General features: G+C 46.2%; 1 protein-coding gene across 2 annotated transcripts in view; it reads right to left on the reverse strand.

Annotated features, from left to right (window-relative positions):
• The window catches only part of KIT (KIT proto-oncogene, receptor tyrosine kinase), an 88,349-nt gene extending 75,023 nt beyond the window's left edge, over positions 1–13,326 (reverse strand). For both annotated transcript variants that reach the window (XM_043572625.1, XM_043572623.1), the window contains exon 1: positions 12,921–13,326. In XM_043572625.1, the coding sequence (XP_043428560.1) occupies positions 12,921–13,311 (391 nt within the window). In that variant the 5' untranslated portion in view covers positions 13,312–13,326. The remainder of the gene's footprint in view (positions 1–12,920) is intronic.
• Positions 13,327–24,236: the final 10,910 nt, after the last annotated feature.

A 24,236-nucleotide genomic window follows, 5' to 3' on the forward strand; every position in this document is an offset into this window, starting at 1 on the left:
AATCCTTATGGGCTTCTACCGAAGCTGTCTGTAGTCAGTGAGGATGCCTTCTTGCCCTTATAACCCAAGGGAGTACCACTTTCCATCGCTAGGCAGATTGTATCCTGGATTCCTTCCTAAGGATCAACACTAACAATGCCAAAGGCAATAAGAGTCCTACCAGATGCCCAAGAATCGACAGAAGAACTTTACGGTCCTCAGTAATTCACCAGGGTCAAACCTCACCGGGACAGTGCTTGATTTGAAACCGGAGAGCTTATCATACCATGGATCTCTGAAAGGCCACTCTCAGGCTAAGATGCAAAAAAATGAGATGAAGCCAGCGTGCTGTCCCCTCACCCAGGCCACCTACAGGGAGAGTGGGATAACTCACAGAACACCTCAGTGGCTGAAAGGCACTGAGTCAGACCCAAAGTGCCATCCGTGGATCGTACTTATTATGAAACCCAAAGGCAGCCAGATTTGAACAATAAAACGATGAAAGAATTTAAAAAGGAGGTAAGGGGCGCCTGGGCGGCTCAGTCGGTTAAGCAGCCCACTTCGGCTCAGGTCGTGATCTCGCAGTCTGTGAGTTCGAGCCCCGTGTCGGGCTCTGTGCTGACAGCTCAGAGCCCGGAGCCTGTTTCAGATTCTGTGTCTCCCTCTCTCTGCCCCTCCCCCGTTCATGCCCTGTCTCTCTCTGTCTCAAAAATAAATAAACGTTAAAAAAAATTTTTTTTAAAAAGGATGTGAAGAGCCTCTAATCCCCGGAGACACACTGAAGAGCACTCAGCCTGGACCCCTGAAGCATCTCTCTCAGCTGTGAAAAAGCATTCTGGTACATTCTGAGAAAAACGGTTCCAAGCCTGCAGACTGACAACGCACTTTGGCACAGGAAAGGCTCCACGATGTCCTGAAAGTGAAGACACCTGTCTGTGTTCACATGCTTTGTTCAGCCCCCTTCGGTGAGTCCTTCCAGGAACTGCTCAAGTGGCTCTGAAGTTATGGAGACTGTTCTGTTCTAGCGAAGAAAAGCTAGGACAGAAGTGAGAGCTCAGCCCTTCGGAAGGCAGGACCTGTGGCAGATGGGACTCAAGGGACTAATACCATAAAAAGCTCTCCCTGAGTCAGTCCCTCCTTCCCCATGAACTTAGTCCCCCAGACCCTCTGAGAAACCTTACCTGTCTCTGCTTCCTTCCTTCATTGACCAAAATGTGGAACCGAAAGAAATCTAAATTAATAAATCTAAATAAATCTAAATAAATCTAAATTAAGCTTTCTATGAGAGACCCCTAGACTTTTCTTTCTGGGTTCTTTGTGGGCCTGGGCTCAGGAGACCAAAAAGAATTCTCTGGAACAGGAGCCCCAACACGACAAGGATTTTTGCTCCGTGTGTTCACGGTTATGCCCTCCTCTCTTCAGGAGGCAGTCGTCATTCTGAAACTAAGGTGATCGTTTTAAATAATATCCCTTGAAAATGCAGAAATGTAAATTAGGCTACACATTCAGATCTACTAAAAAATTCATAAACCCTTCTACATATGCTAGTTTATTTCAAAAAGCAGAAGGGGGGGTTCTTTTTTTTTTTTTTTTTTATGAAAGTGATGCATTTTGGTTGAACTGGGAACGTGTCTACTATTTCCCTGCAGTAAATATCCTGACAATATTATCATTAAGTAGAAAAAACATCTCGACCTCCCAATTAACCATTTTCAAGTGGCTGTTCCAGTGACATATTTTTGGATTAAGAATCCGGGTTTAATTCAACAATGACAAGAAGCCTAAAGGCCAGTCCGTGTGGTCTTACCAGGCCCTTTCTTAAAATGAAGATCCTCCCGGGGCGCCTGGGTGGCGCAGTCGGTTAAGCGTCCGACTTCAGCCAGGTCACGATCTCGCGGTCCGTGAGTTCGAGCCCCGCGTCGGGCTCTGGGCTGATGGCTCAGAGCCTGGAGCCTGTTTCCGATTCTGTGTCTCCCTCTCTCTCTGCCCCTCCCCCGCTCATGCTCTGTCTCTCTCTGTCCCAAAAATAAATAAACGTTAAAAAAAAAAAATTAAAAAAAAAAAAATGAAGATCCTCCCAAGGTACACTGACTCAACATCACCCATTAAAAAAGAAATCTGGGAAAGTCAGAATGGAAATGCATTTAAAATATTTTACAAACTAAAATCCCGAGTCACTTTAAAAGTACCCACAGTCTTTCCAAGTAGAATAATTCTCAATTTTTTTAAACACGGTCTTGTTTTCTTTTAAACATCCACTAGCCAAGTAGAGCAACAGAGAGCCAATGCCCCTCCCCCCCACTCCCCTTGGCACTTCCAAAATCGCCAGTGTTTTCCCCAGAAGCCAAATCTATATTAGGTTCCTTCCTATAAATACTTCCTTCCAATAAAAAGACAATACCAAATAATTTCCAAAGTTCTTTGTGATAATCCCTCTTTTGCTCTGAGTCTTGCTAAGCAATTCTGCTTACTGACCAACCTGCATAGGTCATTCCATTTAAATTACTGACAGCCTGGGATTGTTTTTGAAGAATTTTTTAACACCCTTTGAAATAACCTGAGTCACCTGGGGTAAACCCAAAGGAAGCTAGGTGTTTTGCCTCACTCAAGAACTTTAAGATAACAAGAAAAGGAGTAAGGGTTTCTCCTCTTTTAGTTTTTCCGATTATTTTTTTCCGTTTGGTTAGGAACAAGACATTCCCTGGCAGGTGCCATCATATATACCTTTTCCTTTTTAAAAAAATTTTTTTAATGTTTTTATTTATTTTTGAGACAGAGAGAGACAAAGCATGAGCAGGGGAGGGGGAGAGACAGAGGGAGACACAGAATCCGAAGCAGGCTCCAGGCTCTGAGCTGTCAGCACAGAGCCCGACGCGGGGCTCGAGCTCACAGACCATGAGATCATGACCTGAGCCGAAGTCGGACGCTCAACTGACTGAGCCACCCAGGCGCCCCATATATAACTTTTCCTTAAGTGATTGACTTTTCCTCCAACAAACAGCCACCTTCCCCCCACCCCAACTGCTCATTGCTTTGGGAAGGGTAGTAACCAGTGTCCCTAATTACCTTCTAATTACCCTATAAAGCAGGGCTGTAGAACCCAGGGCAGAATCTCAACATGTCCTAAACCATCCAGGACCCTTATCAAGGCTTGGGGGTTTTGCTTGTTATTGTTTTGGATTTGTTTTTTTTTTTTTTTTAAACAAATCAATTTATGCAGACGGCTACAAGCCTGGATTATCATCTTACTCGACATTTAAAATCTGCTAATAAGCAAAGAACCAAAAATCATCTATGGCCACTATTGGAATTTGAGCCTACAAAATCTGTAATCTCGCTGGCGGTGATGAGGCAGGCAGGGGAGGGAGGGTAATCAGCCCCGGACTTGAAAGTAACTCAAAGTACATATCCGTGGACCTCCTCTGGATTTGCATTGTACATACACAGTATGTGTAATACATGCAGAAGTGAGGTCTGTACTTTTCCATTTTGGAAAGTTAATGTCTCTGAATAAGTAACTGCTTGACCAGATTACACTTAACAAAAATCTCATCACATATGGCATTATAGGAAATACGGCAATTGCTGAAGAATAAAAATCCTAAGAAATCACCCTATCTCACCTTCCAGCGGATTCTTTCCATGGGAGTCTTCTGGCTAACTATAACCCTTTCCTTTTGGATTCATACCTTACCCAGTTCCTTAACCAAGATTTAACTCAGGCCCCAGATCTTCCTCTGCATCAGCCACTCTCCCCCAGAAGTGATGCCTCTTCCTCTAATCCAGTGGTAATGAATATGCATCCTGGCTTCCGGACCAGGGCTGTTCTTTAAATCTTATTACAAATCGTATTACATTAGCACCCACCCCAGCCCTTATCTTCCCACAGCTCCTAGGCTCCTTAAACACAGGGATCACATCTCAGACATCATCACATATTTCGGCATGACAAGTGAAATGGTGTGATCAACGGGAAGCTGCTGAACTGCAATTTCATTCCTACCGCCTTCCCCTACCGGACGGCGGGCTGACCTGATACGTACATCGAGCCATGACCATGAAATGACCAAAGGGAAAGGACAGGTGGGAAGGGAAGTCCGGCTGGTGGGTAAACCACAGAGCCAACAATCCACCCCCGAGTAATCAAGGGAGAAGGACTCCCCTCGTCCTTACAGATCTCTCCGCCTACACGCAGCACCGCTGGCTTTCTCTCAAAAGTATCCCTCAGTTGGGAGATCAAATAGCAATTCATTCTTAGGTGAAGGTTAATTATGATCGATTCCAGTTTCTCTAGACCTCGAACTTCCTTTCGTTCCTCTTACCTTGGCACTCGGCTAAAGTTATCTCGCCGCACGATCCATCTGTGGCTAGATACCCCCAACCCCCAACAGATCAACAACCCGCTTTGAAGCTGCGAGCTCTTTATTGGCTATTTTCGGCATAGCCAAAACTGGTGAAGAGTGGTGGATCATGTTCGAGTCGAACCAGAATTTAGGGAAGACTCAACGCAAAGCCAAAGCAGTGAAGAAGGAAAAACGGCTATTTTATTCAGAAAAGATTCCAGGCAGGCCCGGAAAGGGGTCCTCAAACCAGCTGAGGTAAGCAGGGCCTAACCATTTCAAAATGACAATTATTTGGCTTTCCTCATATTTGCAGCCAAGACCCTATGACTAGCTCTGGTAATGCAATTCCAAACCTCAATCAAAGAATTTTCCCTAAAAAAAAAAAAAAAAAAAAAAAAAAAGCTCAATTTCCTTCTGGGGCAATTTAAACTATTTTCATTGTGCCATTCTTCACTCACATATTACAAATATTTGAAGACTGTCATTCATTAAAACTTCTTCACCTTATCTTCTCTGGCCTAATAAATCCAATTTCTTTAAGTTGCCTTCAAAGGGTCAATTTCCCAAAGCTTTAATCAACTCTGTGTCCTCTTCTAAGCCCAAAATGTCCATTCTGTTCTCTGAGAAAACCAATAAACATCCTTTAAAAACGGCTTAATGCCGGGGCACCTGGGTGGCTCAGTCGGTTAAGCGTCTTACACTTGATTTCGGCTTACGTCATGACCTCATGGTTCGTGGGTTCTAGCCCCGTATCTGGCTCCATGCTGAAGGTGGAAAGCCTGCGTGGGAAACTTTTTGATAAAGGTGTAACCCAAAGAATGAATACAGAATTATCCTCCTGCTATATATTTCTTTTCACGAAAATTTACTTTTCATCATATGACTGATACACAACACAATTCTTCATAATCCTCATATCCCACCATTGATATTACACAGCTAAGTTGTGTTGACTTTTGGGGTTTAGTTTTGCTCTCATGTGGACCTGACCGCCTAAGAAGAATCTCATTTGTATCTACCATCATGTCTGGGAAATGGAGTTTCAAGTTCATGCAGCCTGTAAATAGTCAATAGACAAACACAACAGTGTCCAACATATTCCTCCCCTCAAACGGGATGCTCCTCCTCTGACTTTATTTCCATCAATTCCATGGTCCCACCAGTTCTCCCAGTCACCCACGCCTATAATAACTCCCGCTCCCCTTAGCCTCAACCTCATCAACGTCTGACACACCCAAGATGCCTATAAATTTGCCAAGTGAATTCAGTCGGCTACCTTTATCTTCTTCGTGTCTCGTTAAGTATTTTCCCTTCTTTCCAGAGCACGCACCCTAACACCCAGGCCCTCACCCCTTCACCCAGAGGCCATCTAAAGAGTGTGACTGTCCCTCTATCCAGCTCCCCTCCCCATCAGCACAAAGCTTAGCCATGACACGAACCATCCTGGAAGAGGCCCCTGAGAAACTCTCCTTGAGGTATTTGTACACCCGTGTTCATATCAGCATTATTCAGAACAGCCAGAAGGCGGAAGCAACCCAGTGTCCATTGGTGGATGAATGGAGAAACAAAATATGGCAGAAAATTATACATGTGCATATGCATATGCATACATACATACACATATACATACATTTCCCTCCCTAAGAAGGAAGGAAATTCTGACATATGTTACAACATGGATGAACCCTGACATTATGTTAAGTGAAATCAGCCAGTCACAAAGACAAATACCGAATGATTCCCTAGCGTAGTCAAATTCACAGATACAGAAGATAGAATGATGGCTGCCAGGGGCTGGGGGAGGGGATAACAGGGAGCTGGTGTTTCATGGGCGCAGAGTTTCAGTTTTGCAGGATGGAAAGTGGTCTGGGGATGGGGTTCCACAACAATGTGAATGTACTTAACGCGGCTGAACTGGACACCTAAAAATGATCCAGATAGTAAATATTAGTGTGTGTCTTTTACTAAAGGGTAAACACACACACACCTCCTTCAGTCTTCATTACCTACAAGCAAGGTGGCCCAAGTTTTTCGGAGCAGGTTGGGGACTGGATGGCAAGGTGGAGCAAGCGGTCCTGGCCTAGTAAGCAAAGCCCAGAGAGCCACTACTGGCTCAGATCCACCTTAGCCCTGACCTCTAAGCTCTTTTCAGAATCTGGACCAAACGCAGCATTAAATATCCCCTCCCTACAGTGCTCCTTGTGGCGAATCAAAGAGGCCACCTTTCCAGCCTCTTCCCCTCCCTATCCCCTCCCCTCCCCCCCGCCCCGAACCATCACACCAAGTGCAAGGACTGACAATCCTCAAATGAGATCTTAATGTCTTATCCTCTATTTCCACATCCCCCATTTTCCCAATCGAAGCCTCACCTACAGCCACTCTACCCTCTAACGCGCAGAAATGAATCTCAAATATTATCTCCCACATGGACACTTTGAAAGATCTCTGATCGCTATCATCTGCCCACCAAGACATAAACGTCTCTTTTTTGAAATCCTGCCTGAGCACTTTGCACTTCTTTGGACACCAAATGCGATTCTGGTCAGACGCTGTGCTCTTACTCCATCCCTCCCCCACCTCTAGCCCACACCTACAGTCCCTGCAAGGACCAAGGCCTAGGGAATCATAGATCTTTGTTAAACGGAGTCTGACATGTTTATTGAGCATTTCTTATGTTCAACGCACCCTATAAGTGCTAGAGAACAGGAGATATTAAACCCAGGAGCACCACTGTGTGTCTAGCCTGGGGCAACAGCCAAGTTCAGCAGGGTCCCTCACTCTTAGGGAAGGCAGTCACAGAAAAGCCGCTCACTCTTCAGGTGCTTTCAATGCTGCATCACACAGGGTTCATGGACCCTATGTGAGCTACCCTTACTTACTCACCTTGAGAAAATGGTTATTTTACAGAGCTTTCCCCTCCTAAGCTTGCGTCCAGAAATCTAATCTGTATCCACTGAAAACGGGCTAAGAACAAGGCAAAACAAAGAACCAGGGAGGAAAGCAGGCATTGCTTACTAATGGTAGACTTAAAAAAACAAACAAGGGGCACCTGGGTGGCGCAGTCGGTTAAGCGTCCGACTTCAGCCAGGTCACCATCTCGCGGTCCGTGAGTTCGAGCCCCGCATCGGCCTCTGGGCTGATGGCTCGGAGCCTGGAGCCTGTTTCCGATTCTGTGTCTCCCTCTCTCTCTGCCCCTCCCCTGTTCATGCTCTGTCTCTCTCTCTGTCCCAAAAATAAATAAAAAACGTTGAAAAAAAAAACAAACAAAAACTAGACATTAAATGTATACATTTCATCTTTATACCATAAAAACTCCTCTACATAATCTGGTTTTAAACTATATCCAATTTTTTTTTTTTCCTGATACAAACCTGCAAGAGGAACAATAAAATCAGCCTAATAGTGAAGTCCCTGTGCTGTCCCCATCAAGGACACCATACTAGGCATGTTAAGTGGGTGCCCTCACTCACTCTCTTCGGGAGCCCATGCCATCATCTCTGAGTCACATAAAAAGAACTGAAGCTTATGGAGAAGTGAAGAGTCTCTTCCCAGATCACACGACCAGCAAGGGGCCAAATGCGTAAAAACCCAGGTTGTCCCTTTCGAACCTCGAGCTCTTAACTCTGATGCCACCTGTGCTGGCTAACAATTCAGCTTCAAGTTTGCAAGCGTCAAAAACCTAGCTGTCAGAAAGATATGCACTGGAGATACCTAACAGTGTGTCGTAAGCAAAATGTTAAGGCTAAAGCATAAGGTGAATGGAAAAATCAGCAGATGTGAATGCTTTCATTGGAGAAATCCTCTGGGTTGTTTGTCTTTCTGGGAGGAAGGAGAAAAAAAAAAAAAAAAGGCCAAGATCTGTTCAGTCCCTGAGTAGTGATTCCGAATTGTTGGGTCAAAAGCCATATAAAACTCAAAAATTAAAGTTTATTTCACATTAAAAGCTGTCACGTTAGTACTTACTGGTGGTACCTACTTGCAAAGATTACAGAGAGAAACCGGCAAATTCTACATAGTCACAGAGGTTACTCGTTTATTAGGTGCCGTCCCATCCCAGACCCTGTGCCAAGCATCTGTACAAGAATCTCTTCCTAATCTTTAAGACAATCATATAAGAGTAGGCATTATTTCCATTTCTGGAATAACAATAATTCCTATTTTATAGATAATAATTATGACTGACACGTATTATGTTTGTACTTAAAGTGTGCCAGGCAGCACGATCCTAAAAATTTATTATGTAGAAGCACGTATACCGGCACAGAGAGGTTAAGTAATTTGCCAAAGTCACACAGCTGAAACGAGGATGAAAAAGTAAGTTCAGCAGGGCAGCCGACTTGCTCCAAGGTCCCAAATGTGTCAGCCATGGGGCCAGCAGACTAACACAAGGCTGTCTTCATTCCCCAGGCCTGTGCTCTGTCCGCTAGGTACCAGCATGGTCCCATCTGCACTCACCAGGGCCTAAGGCTAAATGCCTAAATGTCTAAGGGCAGTAGAGAGTGGTATTGCCTAGTGCCTCCTAAAGAGGACTGGTCCCTCAGTTCAAGAGAACAGAGAAATCGAGTTCTTGACATAAATTCTCCAGATTCTTAAGTATTGCCTTGATGTTTCCTTAATAAAGCATCACTTGGGGGTGGGGGGGGGGGGGGTACCAAACAGGTTCATGGATTATCAGCTTGTAAGCTCTACTTATTCAGAATCTGAGGTCAAAAGATGGGCTGTTTCATGTCCAAAATGTCCAAAACCAGAGGTACTACAGGCCAGGCTTACTCGGTCCCTTCACTTTCAACAAAGATTTACACTGGCTTTGCCCTGGATTCACACTTGTACCTCTGCTAACTCCCCAGTAGGCCCTCCTCACTCTGGATTTGCAGCCCCCAAAGCTCTCTATTCAGGTTACAGAAACTGCATATGAAATTTTGCGTCTTTAAGGTCCTTTCAAGTGTCTTTCAATCCCTTGTTTTGAAAGCTAACACACAGGAATGCGGCAAAATAAAGCACTTCCCACGTCCCAGTCTGTCAACTGTTAAACTAAATTCATTCTGGATCATGCTGCTGTAGCCTTGACCACAGCCTTTCAGGGGTTCCCATCCTGCAAGGCCAGCTCCAAGAATTCTGCTCAGGGCACCACAGCTCATTTCCTGGTGTCCTTCTTTAATCAGCTGGGGGAGACTTGAGGAAATGAGTCAAAATCCTAAGAGCAGCTTCTAGCAGCTGTCAACAACAGCAGCAAAATCCATCATCAAAACAACACCTGTACGAAAATGCTCTACAAGGGAGCCCACAAAAACACTTGGCCCATTTCTGACGAGAATCTGTCTGGGTGGTAAATCTCTAAGGGGTAAACTGCCCTTCTATCTCATGGTGCCCATCCAGGGTGAATGACCAGTGGTGTTAACTCATTCCTGGGAGTTTTCGCTTTCACAAAGCATGCCCCAAGTATATGACGTGAAGGCCATTTTTTTTTTTTTTTTTTTTTTTGGAAAGGTGGATAGCAAAATATCTCAACTGACTTTTCTACCATCGTTTTAGAGACAGTTTATCTTCATTTCTGAGGGCTTCTGGAATGGCACATCTAACACATACAGCCCTCATGCCCAGGGTCGAGTGCCAGCATACCCCCCAGACAAGCTACATTTAATGACTCCCCTTCCCGGTGAATACTTCCCTCAAATTGAGAACACTTTCACCCACACATCCTAAGAAAGGCAATTCTAGGTAATGACCTTGACCATCCTGTATTCCCAGAATCTCCAACGATACCTGGCATATAATATGTGCTCATCAAATAGTTTCCAATGAATCTCACAACTGATTCTGTTAAGGCATGTGAATGGTATACAGTTGGGCATATGGGGCTAATCTCAGGCTTTACCACTGACTATTTGGGTAACTGACTCAGCCTCAGCCAATTTCTCCGGCTATGAAATGGTAGGAATGGTAACAGCACTACCTCTAGGGCTTGTTGAGAGGACTAGAAACACCATGTAAAGGCCCCAGCATGGGCCTGGCCCAGTTTTGAATAAAGAACAACTATGTACAACAGACACATAAAGGGAAAGTTAAGGCATGTCAGAAAAATGTGTTGTAATAACACAGCATACATAATTTATCAAGTCATAAGAAAAAAATGTGTGGATGAGTGGGAAAGACGAAAATGGGGATGTGACTTTTCTGGGATCCCTTTCCAAGACCATCATGTTATTCCCAACAGGATCACATCCAAAATGTCCCGTGTCCAGCTTCTGGCTCTGACTCTGGCCTCACACCTGCAGGAACGAGGGGAAAGTATGATTCACTATTCCTTACAGGCTTATCTTGCTGGGCACAGGTGTTGTAAACACTGAGGGGAGCAGTGATGGGGGGTCCTACAGAGCCCGCACCTCCTTGATTGAATTCAAAGGGAAACCAGGCACACATGTGGATTGAAGAAGACTCAGGATAAACCACACCTCCCCGCTTCAGCGGGGGCAGGGGACCAGGAGGCTACCCCCCGTGGTCCCTGTGACCAGAAAAGGCAGAGGAATTTCAGGGAGACAGAAAGGAATCGGGGAAGGAATTCAGAAAAATTGTAGTCTACACTCAGAACATTGGAAGAGGAGAATGTGGGACCCAAAGGGTCGTTCCTGATGCAGATGCTTCACTGTCCTCTTGAGGAAATTGGGATCTCCAGAATTGAAACGACCTGCCAAGGGCACACAGCTAATAAATGGCTGGAAAAGGAGAACCAGAAGGGCAGCACTAGGCTTTGTCACTATACCATACTGCCCCCCAGGAGCCAGACCTTTAAATTCCCTTTGCCAAAAATCTGTTCGAGGAAGCCGGATAATTAGGAGGAGGAAGGAAGCAACTGATTGTTTTAATTTTAAAAACGGGGAAACTATTCTGCCCTTGTCTTTCTAGTGCCCTATTCGGGTCCACACGCATAACTGAAATTAAAAATGCCAAGGCACAAAGACGTAAGGACCAAATGTGTCATTTGAGCTTAGAGCGGTCAAATCCGCCACGGAACCTGGGCACTCACTTATAATCTCTCTCCCGCCCCCACCCCCCCCCCCACCGGTCCAGATGCAAGGCTTCTCTTCCTCCACCGGAAAGCCCTCACAATGCCGTTCAAGCCCGTGAATGAAGACGCTACACCTTGAGACTTTATGGGAAACTGACCGGTAGTTAATATAGTACCACAATAGTACAAAGCGATGCTTCCTTTTGTAGCCCGTGAATCCCAGTTCAGACTCACTTTCTGCCCACTGCATCAGCGAGGTAAGCCTTGAAGGTCTTTAAAAAATGACCTGGGAGAGAGCAGGGTTTCAGGGGTTACCTGGGCGATCTGCACTCGCTCGCGCACTAGAGACACACAGAAAAAAAAAGGGGGGAAGAAGGGGCAGGAATCGGAGGGCTTTCAGGAGCCTGCAAATCCTCCTCCTCCACCTTCAGACCTAAGTTCCCGCGCAGATAAAACCGGATTTTCACTACAGCTTTAGGATCCAAGTAAGATTTTGCAGAAAGTTCCACTCCATCTCCCACCCCCGCCCCAGGCGGCCCTTAAGTAGTGTAGCTATCACGTGGGAAGGGGTGTTGCAGATCTCAAAATTCCCAAAGAAAACGGGGACCCGCAATTACGGGTCGCAGACACCTATTCCAGCGGCTTGCAGAGGCCGGCCAGCCTGTCTGGGCATTCTGGCCAGACCCGGGAGGAGACCAGGTCGAAGACCTGAGCGTTCCAGCGCACGGTCCCTGCCTCCTCTCGGTGCAGGCGGCAAACGCGGCCACCAGCCGCTCGGAGGCGCGTGGCAGGAAAGAAACGGCACCGCGGCGGAAAGGGGCGAGCCTTTGGCATGGGATTTACAAAAGCAAAAAGTCTGCAACCTAGCGGCTGCTTTCCACACGCCCAGCCCAAGTTGTCCCTGTAGCCGCCACCTCTAGGTTCGCGGGGTCCGGCTCCAGAGCCGCACACAGCGCGTTTCCCAGGCAAAATGCCTAACGGGAGGGCCCGAGGACACAGCGAGCAGAGGCGGCAGCGGGTCGGTCCCCAGCTCTGGGGCACAAAGAGCGCCCGCGGTTTGGAAAGCGGCAGCCACAGAGCAAAGAAAAGGCTCTCCAACTTTGCCCTCGGCGCGGCAGAGAACCTGCGGGCTGCTCCTCCAGTGCACCGGTCACACACGCGCAACTTTTAACAAAAGGAAGCAGTGGCCGCGCCTCGCACCGCGGAGATAACGCGCTGGGTGCGGACCCGGGACCCGCCCGCCTGTGCCCCCGCGCACCCCCGGCACAAAAGCAACCCCGAACTCGAACGCAGCCTGCGGCCGCACCTCACCCACTCTTGAGCCCCCTAGCTGTCCTCCTTCCCGGAAGACCCCCAGCTCAGCGCCCCCGCCACCAGCGGCAGGGGCTCCTTGCACAGGTGAGCGAGGCAGGGCGCAGGAGAGTCCCGGGGACGCCTCGAATCTTCCCGGAGGCTGAAAAGCAAGGGCACCGGAGGGCCGTCAGCCACCTCTGCCGACGAACCCCTGCGGGTTCGAGCCCTGGGGGGCACAGGCTGCTCCGGGGCGGGGGTTGGGGGGGGGCGCGGCCCCACTGTCCGCGGCGCTCTCCCACCTGTCTGGACGCGGAGCAGGAGGAGCAGGACGCAGAGAAAATCCCAGGCGCCGCGAGCGCCTCTCATCGCGGTGGCTGCGCTGGGATCGGAGGTCCGTTCCACGTTCCTGCTCTCGCCCAAGTGCACGGAGCGCGGCAAAGCCGAGCCCCCAGAGCCGCGAGCGCGGAGCAGCGGCCCCTCCTCCCAGCGCCCTCCCCCTGCGCGCCGGCCACGCCCCTTCTCCGCGCCCCTCCTTGCCTCCCCTCCTTCCCTCCCTCCTGGGTCTCGCTCCCTCCTGGCGGCGTCTGGCTTCTGCTCTTTCGACGTACTAATCCCCGGGGGCTGAGCCGGCTGGGAGGAGGAGGGCACGCTGGCCCTAGCCGCCAGTTCCTGACCCCGGAGCCCCTTCATCTCTCCACCTCTCCTGCTCCCCTGTGATGTGGTCTGGCGATCAGAGGCGGTTACCGGACGAGGGAGGTGCTGCCCGCGCGCTTTGTGAAGCCCGGCACCCAGTGCACATTAGGGCACGAGCCCGCCACCTGGCAGGTGCTCCCCAGACAATAAAGGTCCAACGCAAGGCCCTCGAGCACGCTCCCGAGGGAAGAGAGGGGACGCCGCTGGTGGCGGAGGTGGTGCGGAAACCCACCGGAATTGGGGCGCGGGGATTACAAATTAGGCCCCACATTCTCCATTTTTGTTAATCAGAGTGGCCCAAGAGAGGCGCCTGGCACCATGGTAAAATGCTGAGCCGGACTGTAGGTAATTCTTTATGCTCAGTTTCTCCACCTGCTCTTAACACAATTGGTTTCTATTGGTCGGCGTGGTCTCCGCCAAAGAAGCTCCTGCTGAGACTTTCCTGGAGAACCGGGCTTGGCATTCGAGTGGGGAAGAGAGCCTAGTGAAGTTTGCTCTGGGAGCTCGAGTTTTTTAAAAAAACCCATTTGCGCCAGAATCTTTGTGCTAAGCCCTCTGGGAACGTACCCACCCCCACCCCCTGTAAGGTTTCTCTACCCCTGTATCAGGGAACAGTTACGGGGGGGGGGGGGGGGGGAGGCTGTAGAGTCTCGGCCATCCTCTTAGCTGCCCTAGCCTGTACCAGGAGCAAAATAATAGGAAAATTATTCTCTTAAACCAGGTTCCACTCCCTGGGAAGTGCTTTATCCAAGGTAACAACAGTGTCTGTATAGGGTTTTATAGTTATTCCTTACTCTGAATATTATTTCATGCTCACAACAGCAGCTTTGTGCGGTAGGTAGAGCCTAATGTGTATTATTTGAGTTTTAAAAGTGGCCCAAGATAGCACAGCAAATAGAGGGGAGAGCCAGTCATTTTAAGACTGACTCCAGGTATGATGACCTTTCCCTATGCATTCTAATAAACCACTAAAACACCTTACCAGAGAGCTTAAGAGTGGAAAATAAATAGGAGGAGCCCATCAGAAAACGCAGTGGAATAATATAGATACACCTCGACTCTTCTCTAAAATTGCATTCAAAATTTATAATTAATCAGCTCCGACACTCCGCTTTATTTAATATTGAAAGCTCCCCTGTTTAATATTGACCTATTAGGACCTAAGTTAGTTTTTTAAATTATTTTTAAAGCCGGTCACTTAGATCAATACGTATGATTGCCTGTCCTTAAATTTATGTGTTCATTCAACAAGCGTTTAAGTATCTACTCTAGGGACTGGGAGTACCATTGCTAATAGACAGATATGGGCCCTGCCACAATCCTTATGGTCAAGTGGGAACCCCCACCCAAATGTCCTAGGAAATGTGTCAAGTCATATAGCTGTGGGAAAACTGAAATTCAAAGGTCTCTGTGCTCTGGGCCATCAGACCATGTCTTTTTCTTAGGATGACAGAGATAAAAGCTACCACTCAGAGCAATCATAAGTTTCTAGGATCTTGATTTATTTCTAAAATCCATTTTGTAGTAAGAAAAAAAATCACTGTGAGTTAAAATATCAACATTATGCCTGGGAGAAAATTTACAATTTTCTTCTTCAATCAACTGATATTGGAGAGGATAACAAGTCTTCAGGAGAGTGGGTGAAAAGAGACCATATTGCAATTTAATTCTAGGCAGGAAACTTCTTAAAAAAAAAAAAAAAAGGCAGAATAGAGAATTCCATAATGCTGGACTGTCAGTCATGTTTACCATCCAACAAGTAAATATCTGCTGAGCATCTTGGTAGGCACAAGACCTACAAAAATCATAAAGACGAAGTCCTTGCCTAGGCGGATTCACAGTCTGAGAGGGTAAGCAGATACCCAAAAAGATACTCTAATATTTACTAACAGGATTTGTGTTCAACCAATACACGTCAAGTTGGCCATGCTGGTTGATAGAATATTGAAATCCTTTTGTACTGATTGGAAAAAAAGCCACTCCCCTAAACACCTAAGTGCCCCTTCACTCCAGTTCCTTTCTTGAGATACCCCCAAATCTCCTCAGATCCAGCAACTAAAGGCTTAATGTCAGGCATAGTAAAGAGCCTCCAGTCCCTGTGCCTCCAGGGTTACTAGCTATTTTTAGTAATACCTCATGGCAGCTACGTACTAAAAGGAGGCACGTATGGGGCGCCTGGGTGGCGCAGTCGGTTAAGCGTCCAACTTCAGCCAGGTCACGATCTCGCGGTCCGTGAGTTCGAGCCCCACGTCAGGCTCTGGGCTGATGGCTCGGAGCCTGAAGCCTGCTTCCGATTCTGTGTCTCCCTCTCTCTCTGCCCCTCCCCCGTTCATGCTCTGTCTCTCTCTGTCCCAAAAATAAATAAACGTTGAAAAAAAAAATTAAAAAAATAAATAAATAAATAAAAGGAGGCACGTAGAAGGTGCTCTAAGTGATGTGCAATGGGAATAAACTGTATTTCTTAGATCATGTCCAGTAGAAACACAGCACTGGAAACGCTTAACATTGTCAGGTAGGATACATAGGACCGATTCTGTACTCTTTTTTTGTGACAGCCCTGGAGCCTCTTATAAATTATACTTTACATATTTTATTGTTTTCATAACTGTATTAGGACTCTGGGTTGCAACTTGTAGAAACCCAACTCGAACTGACCTAAGCAAAAAACAAAGAAACCTAAACCTCAATGGTTCTTATTAACTGTTCGAAGTCCAGTGACAATAGCATCTTAGACTTTGCCAGAGTCAAGAATTCAGAGTCATCAACTTGAAGGTGGTGTGGAGTATGTGCGTGTGTGTGCATACACATGCATTTTCCTCCATATCCATCCATCAGCAGTACTTTCTGTGCACTCGGGCCTACAGCTTATTATTTCCAATGTGAGCAGAGCTTCTCTGCCCCCATGAAACCCTCCTATGAAAGGTCTGCCCCGACTTAAGTCACATGCCGATCTGGAACCAGTTGCTGAGGCCTGACCAATAGAATATGATGACTGGCCAGGTCTGGATCACGTGCCCACCCCTGGAGCCAGGGGTTGGAAGTGGATTTCATCCACATTATGAGGTCTAAGAATGAAGAAGGATGTGTCCCCAAAGAAAAACTGAGCTATTCTCATGGGTAAAAGTACTAACACTGCACAAATAGAACAAAAGATGTTTATTATAGTCACACAGTCAAAATCTCTAACTTGAAAATTTTTATATTTCTGATTGTAAAAGTAAAGATGTCTATCCTAGAAAATTTAGGAAATACCAGTGGTGCCTGAGTGGCTCAGTCAGTTGAGCATCCGGCTCAGGTCATGATCTCATGGTTTGTGGGTTCGAGCCCTGCGTCAGGCTCTGTGCTGATGGCTCAGAGCCTGGAGCCTGCTGCGGATTCTGTATCTCCTTCTCTCTCTCTCTACCCCTCCCCTTCTCATGCTCTGTCTCTCAAAAATAAGTAAACATTAAAAAAAATTTTTTAAGGGGCGCCTGGGTGGCTCAGTCAGTTAAGTGTCAGACTTCGGCTCAGGTCATGATCTCACGGTCCGTGAGTTCGAGCCCCGTGTTGGGCTCTGTGCTGACAGCTCAGAGCCTGGAGCCTGTTTCAGATTCTGTGTCTCCCTCTCTCTCTGACCCTCCCCCATTCATGCTCTGTCTCTCTCTGTCTCAAAAATAAATAAACATTAAAAAAATTAGTTAAAAAAAATTTTTTTAAAAAGAAAATTTAGGAAATACAAAAGACCATAAAAAACAAAAATCACCCGATATATAATTACTGAAGAGTTCATTTTGGTATGTTTCCTTTAAGTCTTTTTTCTCTGTTCTTTATAAAATTTTTTTTTCCTTTATGGAATTTAAGATTTTACAATGTTTGTTAGTTTTCTGTCCATCTTTTTTACTAATCATAACATAAGCACTGTCCCAGATGATTAAAAATTCTTTGGAAAGTGTATAATGGCAGTATAATTTTAATTGTATTATCCACCACAATTCTGGGTGTTTCATTATGTCTCTTTTTTCCATTGTTTGTTTCTGTCATAAATAGATTACTTGGCGATGAGCATCTTGGTAAATAAAGCTTTTCTGCCTCTGACTATTTCGGAGGGACTCCTACATGTGGAATTGCTACCCACGGGGTATAATCCTTTTTGAGGTTGCTACTTAATAGTCCTTGCTTTTCCAGTAACTATTTAGAAGTCTTTTGTCCATAAAGTGGAAGAAATGAACGTACGATCCTCCTTGGCCAACTCTATTCTAACAGTAACCACCCCGTAGTTTATGAAACCTAAAGAAAATAATATATGTTGTTGGCTCAGCTTTCGTTGAGTATTTATTGAACACCCTCAGGGTGCAAGATGTGCTACAGAGGCACTAGGAATGCAAAGTTAGAGAAGACACAGATGTGGCCCTCATGGGACTTGGAGAGAAAGGAGGGACACGCACTGTAAAGGGGTCAAAGATTAACCGTTATTCATACTCTAAGGGAGGTATGCACAGAGTGATGTTTGAACACAGATGAGCATCTACCTCATGTCGTAGAGGGAGGCTCCCCCAAAGAGGTAGCTCTTAGATCCTTTTTTTTTAATGTTTAAATGTTTATTCATTTTTGAGACGGAGAGAGGGCACGCGCACCTGAGTGGGGGAGGGGCAGAGACAGAGGAAGACAGAGAATCCCAAGCAGGCTCCGCACGTCAATGCAGAGCCCGATGTGGGGCTTGAAGCCATCAGCCGTGAGATCATGACCTGAAATCAAGAGTCCGTGGCTGAACCAACTGAGCCACCCAGGTGCCCAGGTAGCACTTGGATTCTTAGGCATCAGAAGGAGAGGAAGACAAAGCAGAGAGGGGAGAAGTTTCCAACAGTAGAAAGCACAGGCGTGAAAGGGGCCGGAGGCGTGAAAGAGCACCCGGAATCTGAAGAACCCCAAGTCACGCGGCCCAGCACAGCTTGTTTAAGAGATAAAGACCCATCCATGCCGAGAAACGAGAAACGTGAACTTCATCCTCTGAACTATGAAGAGTTGCGATAAAGTGAGCTGAATCAAATTTGTGGAAGGGAGAATGTGAGAGGGGACACGGACAAGGGAGAAGGCAAGTAAGAGACCCCATCAGAGTGCTGAGGAAAGTGAGTGCAGTTTCCCGTGTCAACTATAGTGTGCTTCCTGGAAGCAGGTTTGAATGGCAGGTGAAGGTCTGGTGGTTGAGCCGGTCGGGTTCAAGGTGCTTGCGGACTTCCTGAAAGCTAGAGATGCAGGCCTGGAGCTCAGACGGGACCAGGCTGTAGGGGAGGTGGCCGCAGCCAAGGACTAGATGAGGCCCCCCCTAGACGGTGCACCCCACCAGGAAAGCGGAGGGCTGAGGTCAGCCCCTGGGGAACCACCCACATTTAAGAGACAGGCAGAAAAAGGATTCCACAAAGGAACCTGATAAGCAGGGGTCGGAAAGGCCAGAACAGAGAGGGCAGCGGCAAAAGGAGAATTTCAGGAAAGTAGGAGCATTCGGGGGTAATCTGTCCCTTCGGGAGGTCAAATAAGATAAGGACAGAAAAGTCTCCAGTGGCGTTTGTAACCATAATAGGAACTGACAATGCCTAGCCAGTTCTCAATTCTTTGTATACACTAAATCACTTAGTCTTCCCAGTAACTCTACCAGACAAGACCTTCCCACTATACAGTTGAGGAAACCAAGGCACAAGGAAGTTAGATAACTTGCACCAGGATTTGAACCCGTGGTTGGCTGAGTCCATAGTCTCTGTGCTTAATCACTGTGATAACTCACTTTTCTGGTTAACCTAGAGGTCTTTGGTGACTAAATACATACTCTCACACTCACTCACACATGCACTCACAGACACACGGAGTCTGTGGGGCCAGAATCCAGGCTGCAGTGAATGGAGCCATTCATTTAAAGTAAAGAGGTGCAGGGGCGCCTGGGTGGCTCAGTGGTGAGCATCCGACTTTGGGTCAGGTCACGATCTCCAGGTTTGTGAGCTCGGCCGCACATCAACCCTGAGGATTGTGAGTTCAAGCCCCGTGTCAGGCTCTGTGCTGACAGCTCAGGGCCTGGAGCCTGCCTGGGATCCTGTGTCTCCCTCATTCTCTGCCCCTCCCCTGCTCACAGTCTCTGTCTTTCCCTCTCAAAAATAAATAAACATTAAAATAAATAAATAAATAAATAAATAAATAAATAAATAAATATAAATAAAGAGGCGGATGTAATGGTGGGGTGCTTGGGTATCTCAGTTGGTTAAGCATAGGACTCTTGGTTTGGGCTCAGGTCATGATCTCAAGGTTCCTGACTTTGAGCCCCCATCCGGCTTTGCACTGACAGCAGGGAGCCTGCTTGGGATTCTCTCCCTCTCTTACCCCCACGAGCGAGTGCAAGCCTGCGCGCTCTCTCTCAAAATAAGTTAACCTAAAACAATAGAAATGAAATGGTATGAGAAAGGAGGGGATGGGGTGAGAGACTGAGGGGAGACTGGGGGCCTGGAGCTGTTCCTAGGCTGAGACGAAAGCACCAGAAGGGAAAGATATTGAAGATTCAGCTGGCAGGGGAGGATGATTAGAAAGGGGAAGTGGAGGGGCGCCTGGGTGGCGCAGTCGGTTAAGCGTCCGACTTCAGCCAGGTCACGATCTCACGGTCCGCGAGTTCGAGCCCCGCGTCAGGCTCTGGGCTGATGGCTCGGAGCCTGGAGCCTGTTTCCGATTCTGTGTCTCCCTCTCTCTCTGCCCCTCCCCCGTTCATGCTCTGTCTCTCTCTGTCCCAAAAATAAATAAATGTTGAAAAAAAAAAAAAAAAAGAAAGGGGAAGTGGAAACAATTTAAAGCCAAGGAGGTGTGTGTATGTATGTATATATATATACACATATATATATATAAGTATATATATACATATATATATACACATATATATGTGTATATATATATGTATATATGTGAGGGAGACAAGAGAGAGGAGGGTTATTGGGTAGGACGACTTCCACGATCACTAACAGAATCACTGCTATCTGTTGGCTCAATGGAATCTTTTTCTTTTCGCGCAACTTTAACAAGGAACCTATCCAATGACCCAGAAGGAAGTAGAACATTCCTAAGCTTACTCTTGTATGGAAAAGTAAAGGACTGTCCATAGGTGCTCTGAAGTGACAAAAAATACACTAGTGCCCGTCGCAGTCACCTTCCAACGTTCTGAAACATCACTGATTTCTGCCGAACACCGAGCATCCGTGCATAGGAGATGATCACCCACAATCCCACAGAGAGAGGGAGGGAGGGAGAGGAAGAAGAACCATAGACTCAGTTATGATCATGTGACGTTCAGCATCTCGTACTACTGGTATTTCAAGACATCGCTCATTTATCAAGTTAAAATTAACACTAGAAATGTTTGCCGGTCTTGCAGAATGCTCACAGAACAAGTTACTCACGATCCAAGGTTTTCTGTATATATATTTATATAGCACCTAATACCTTATACATACTATATATACAAGTATATATATATGCATATACATAATGTATAATATATATGTACATGTATTACACGTATGTGTATAACTTATATGACTCTACATATAGTACTCAAAATACGACACCACAAGATTACTTTACTGTAATTAGCAACAACCACTGCTGAGAACTTCCTAGGCCTGGGCCACTGTACAAAAATAAAGAAACAGAAAAACAACACGGTAGGACCTCTTATCTAAATCCATGCTACTTCCCAGAATTAGGAGTATTTCTAAACTTCAGAGTCCTGTCTGTATTCCATAAATCCCCCCAGCCCACGGTTCAGACAACTCTTAAGTCATATATCTTTCATCGCTTTGTAACAGGATCATTTGTAACCTTGCCACAGCCTCTCCACTCGATAACACATTCTTTAAGGAACCGTACGACAATTCCACTGTGGAGCTCGCCGAAGGGCTTGCCCCACGCAAAGCCACGGTGCACACAGTAGACACTGCATGTCTACAAAATGGAATTACCGACAAATTATGCACCTGGGTGCGTTTTCCTATGATTTTTATTTTATCGGGATTTGTTCTGGTTCCAAGAAATTCAACTTTAAAAAACACCTTATTTTTTTTTTTAATTTATTTTTTTTTCAACGTTTATTTATTTTTGGGACAGAGAGAGACAGAGCATGAACGGGGGAGGGGCAGAGAGAGAGGGAGACACAGAATCGGAAACAGGCTCCAGGCTCCGAGCCATCAGCCCAGAGCCTGACGCGGGGCTGGAACTCACGGACCGCGAGATCGTGACCTGGCTGAAGTTGGACGCTTAACCGACTGCGCCACCCAGGCGCCCCTAAAAAAACACCTTATTATTGTCATAAATGTGGAAATCCAAATCTGCCTTACCCTCATACTGAGTACCATGACCTTTTCACCTTTTCTACATTTTCCAAAGGATCTGATAAAGAAGTCCAGTTGCAGAGTAAGAAAAACTTGCTTTAAGATTAAAAGTATTAGGATAAATAAACATTAAAAAAATGTGTTTTAAAGAGAAAGATTAAAAGTATTAGGGGCGCCTGCATTGCTCAGGCAGTTAAGCATCAGACTCTTGATTTCAGCTCAGGTCATGATCTCACGCGTTTCTGAATTTGAGCCCCGGCTTGGGCTCTGTGCTGACAGCACCTGCTTGGGATTCTTTCTCTCCCTCTCTCTCTGCCCCTCCCGTGCTCGCGCTCTCTCTCCCTTTCTCAAAAAAATAAATAAATAAATAAGAAAATAAAAAATAACAGTAAATGAAGATTAAAAGCATTAAATGGTTTAGTAAATACAAGGAGTAAAAAAAGTGCTTGACACACAGTACATATGAATCAATTCTCTTGATTGGTAAGGGAGGGGGAAACAGAATTTTCTCAATCTGCTTGGACTCCTAAAATTTGCAACTAAATGACCTCATAGGGACCCACCCCTCATTCTTGGTTGATAGAAACTATTTCCATAATTGAAAGGATAGCAACAGAAGCATGGCCCCAAACTGTAGCACAAACCATTCCCAGTGATAGGACAAAGTTGCTCTGGTCATAGCTTGTCCACAGGCCTCCAGGGGTTAAGGTGACGGCGGAGACCAGGGCACACACGCAGGGCAGGGTGGGGATGGCAGGTGCACTGGGCAGGGGCGGGGACGGAGAGCAAGGAGGTGAACAGGAGAAGGTTGACTTCAAACCATATGTTCTGTAAAACACGCCTGATGTTCTGCTTTAGGTATAGGTGGGGTGATCGTATAATTTATCATCCAAACTGAGCCAGTTTGGGGACTGCAAGGGGACAACAGGCACAAACCAAGCAATCCAGGATGAATGGTTATCCTGACCACAGGGATTATGGCAACCTCTTTGCTGCTACCCCATTCCAGTTAGGAATCAGATCTTTTGTATACCTTAGGCCCTTTAGGGAAGAAATGCCTTGGAGATGGGGCTTCGGGGATGGACCTTGCGACCTCAACTTGGAGGAAGGTGTGAACAGAGAGAGAGCGAGAGCGAGAGAGAGAGAGAGAGAGAGGGAGTATGAGTGCAAAAACACTCGAACATTACTTGTAATTGACAGTTGAAGTCAATTAATTTTAATTGACTTGCACATTAAAAAAATAAATCCTGGCCAAAATCATCATCATCATCACCATCATCATCATCATCATCCACAATAATTATTATTACGTATTATTATTCATGGCATAATTGCCAAACTATCCACGCTGCTACTACAAAGTGCCTTTAAGACCTAGTGCATCGTAACCATGGTGGGATATCATAATAATATCTAGTGTTTAGTGCATAATTATGATGTCTCATGTGCTGACGTAAGTATTTGCCTGTACAGTTGTGTTTCTTCTCCAAACCGCGCTTTGAGGTCGGTCTATTATCAGCCCCATCTAACAGGTAAGGAGAGGTGGGCATCGATAGGCCATGTGCCTTACCTGGTGAAGAGGTGGTGAAGGTGGGCTTAGGCCCAGGCAGCCGATCCTGTACTGCTTTCTCTGACACCCCAGTGCACATTGGTTCCCCCTTAGTAGATTTTCAGATTCATCCCTGACTATTCAGACCCCAAGGGTGGGCATTTTTTAAACCATCCCTGTGTCCCCTACAGTGTCTCGCACTTGCTAACAAGTTCAAAGCTTGGGGTGCCTGGGTGGCTCAGTCAGGTTGAGCATCTGCCTCTTCATTTTGGCTCAGGTCATGGGCTCCTGGTTCGTGAGTTCGAGCCCTACTTGGACAGCACAGAGCCTGCCTGGGATTCCTCTCTCTCCCTCTCTCTCTGCCCCTACCCTGCTCTCTCTCTCTTCTCAAAATAAATAAACTTTAAAAGAAAAAAAAGTTCAAAGCTTGCTTGCTGCAGACCAACTATAAAAACAAAGTGTGTGGTAAAGGGAGCAATTTAAACACTGCCAAGCTATTTGATGATATTAAGCAATATTGTTATTTTTGAGATGTGACGATAGTATCGTGCTGATATTAAAAGGAGAGCCCTTACAGTTTAGATTTATACTGAGTATGATACCTCTAAGTCCCTTCAAAATTATCCAGAGGGGGTTGGAAAGCAAGGAATGGGCAGGAATATAGAAAAAGCTAGATCGGCCGAGTGGTTGATTGTTGTTGAAGCTGGAATGTGGGACAAGGAGTTCCCCTCCATTATTGTTGACGTATAACCTTATCCACAGCAAATGGTTTTTAAAACTTGCTTGCAATATTTAACCCAATGGGAAAACCATGGGAATGACTGAGGGCAGTAGGCAAAATCTATGCCCCCTCGTGCTCATTAGCTCGAACTTTGCCCAACTCCCTTAAATGCTCTGGGCCTATGTCTTCCCCTCTTGAAAGGAAAAGTTTGCCCTTGACAATTTAAAAAAAATTTTTTTTCTAAGTTTTTATTTCTTTATTTTGAGAGAGAGAGAGAGAGAAAGCGTGAGCAGGGTAGGGACAGAGAGAGAGGGAG

Source organism: Prionailurus bengalensis, chromosome B1, assembly GCF_016509475.1.
Source record: "Prionailurus bengalensis isolate Pbe53 chromosome B1, Fcat_Pben_1.1_paternal_pri, whole genome shotgun sequence".
Taxonomy (NCBI): domain Eukaryota; kingdom Metazoa; phylum Chordata; class Mammalia; order Carnivora; family Felidae; genus Prionailurus; species Prionailurus bengalensis.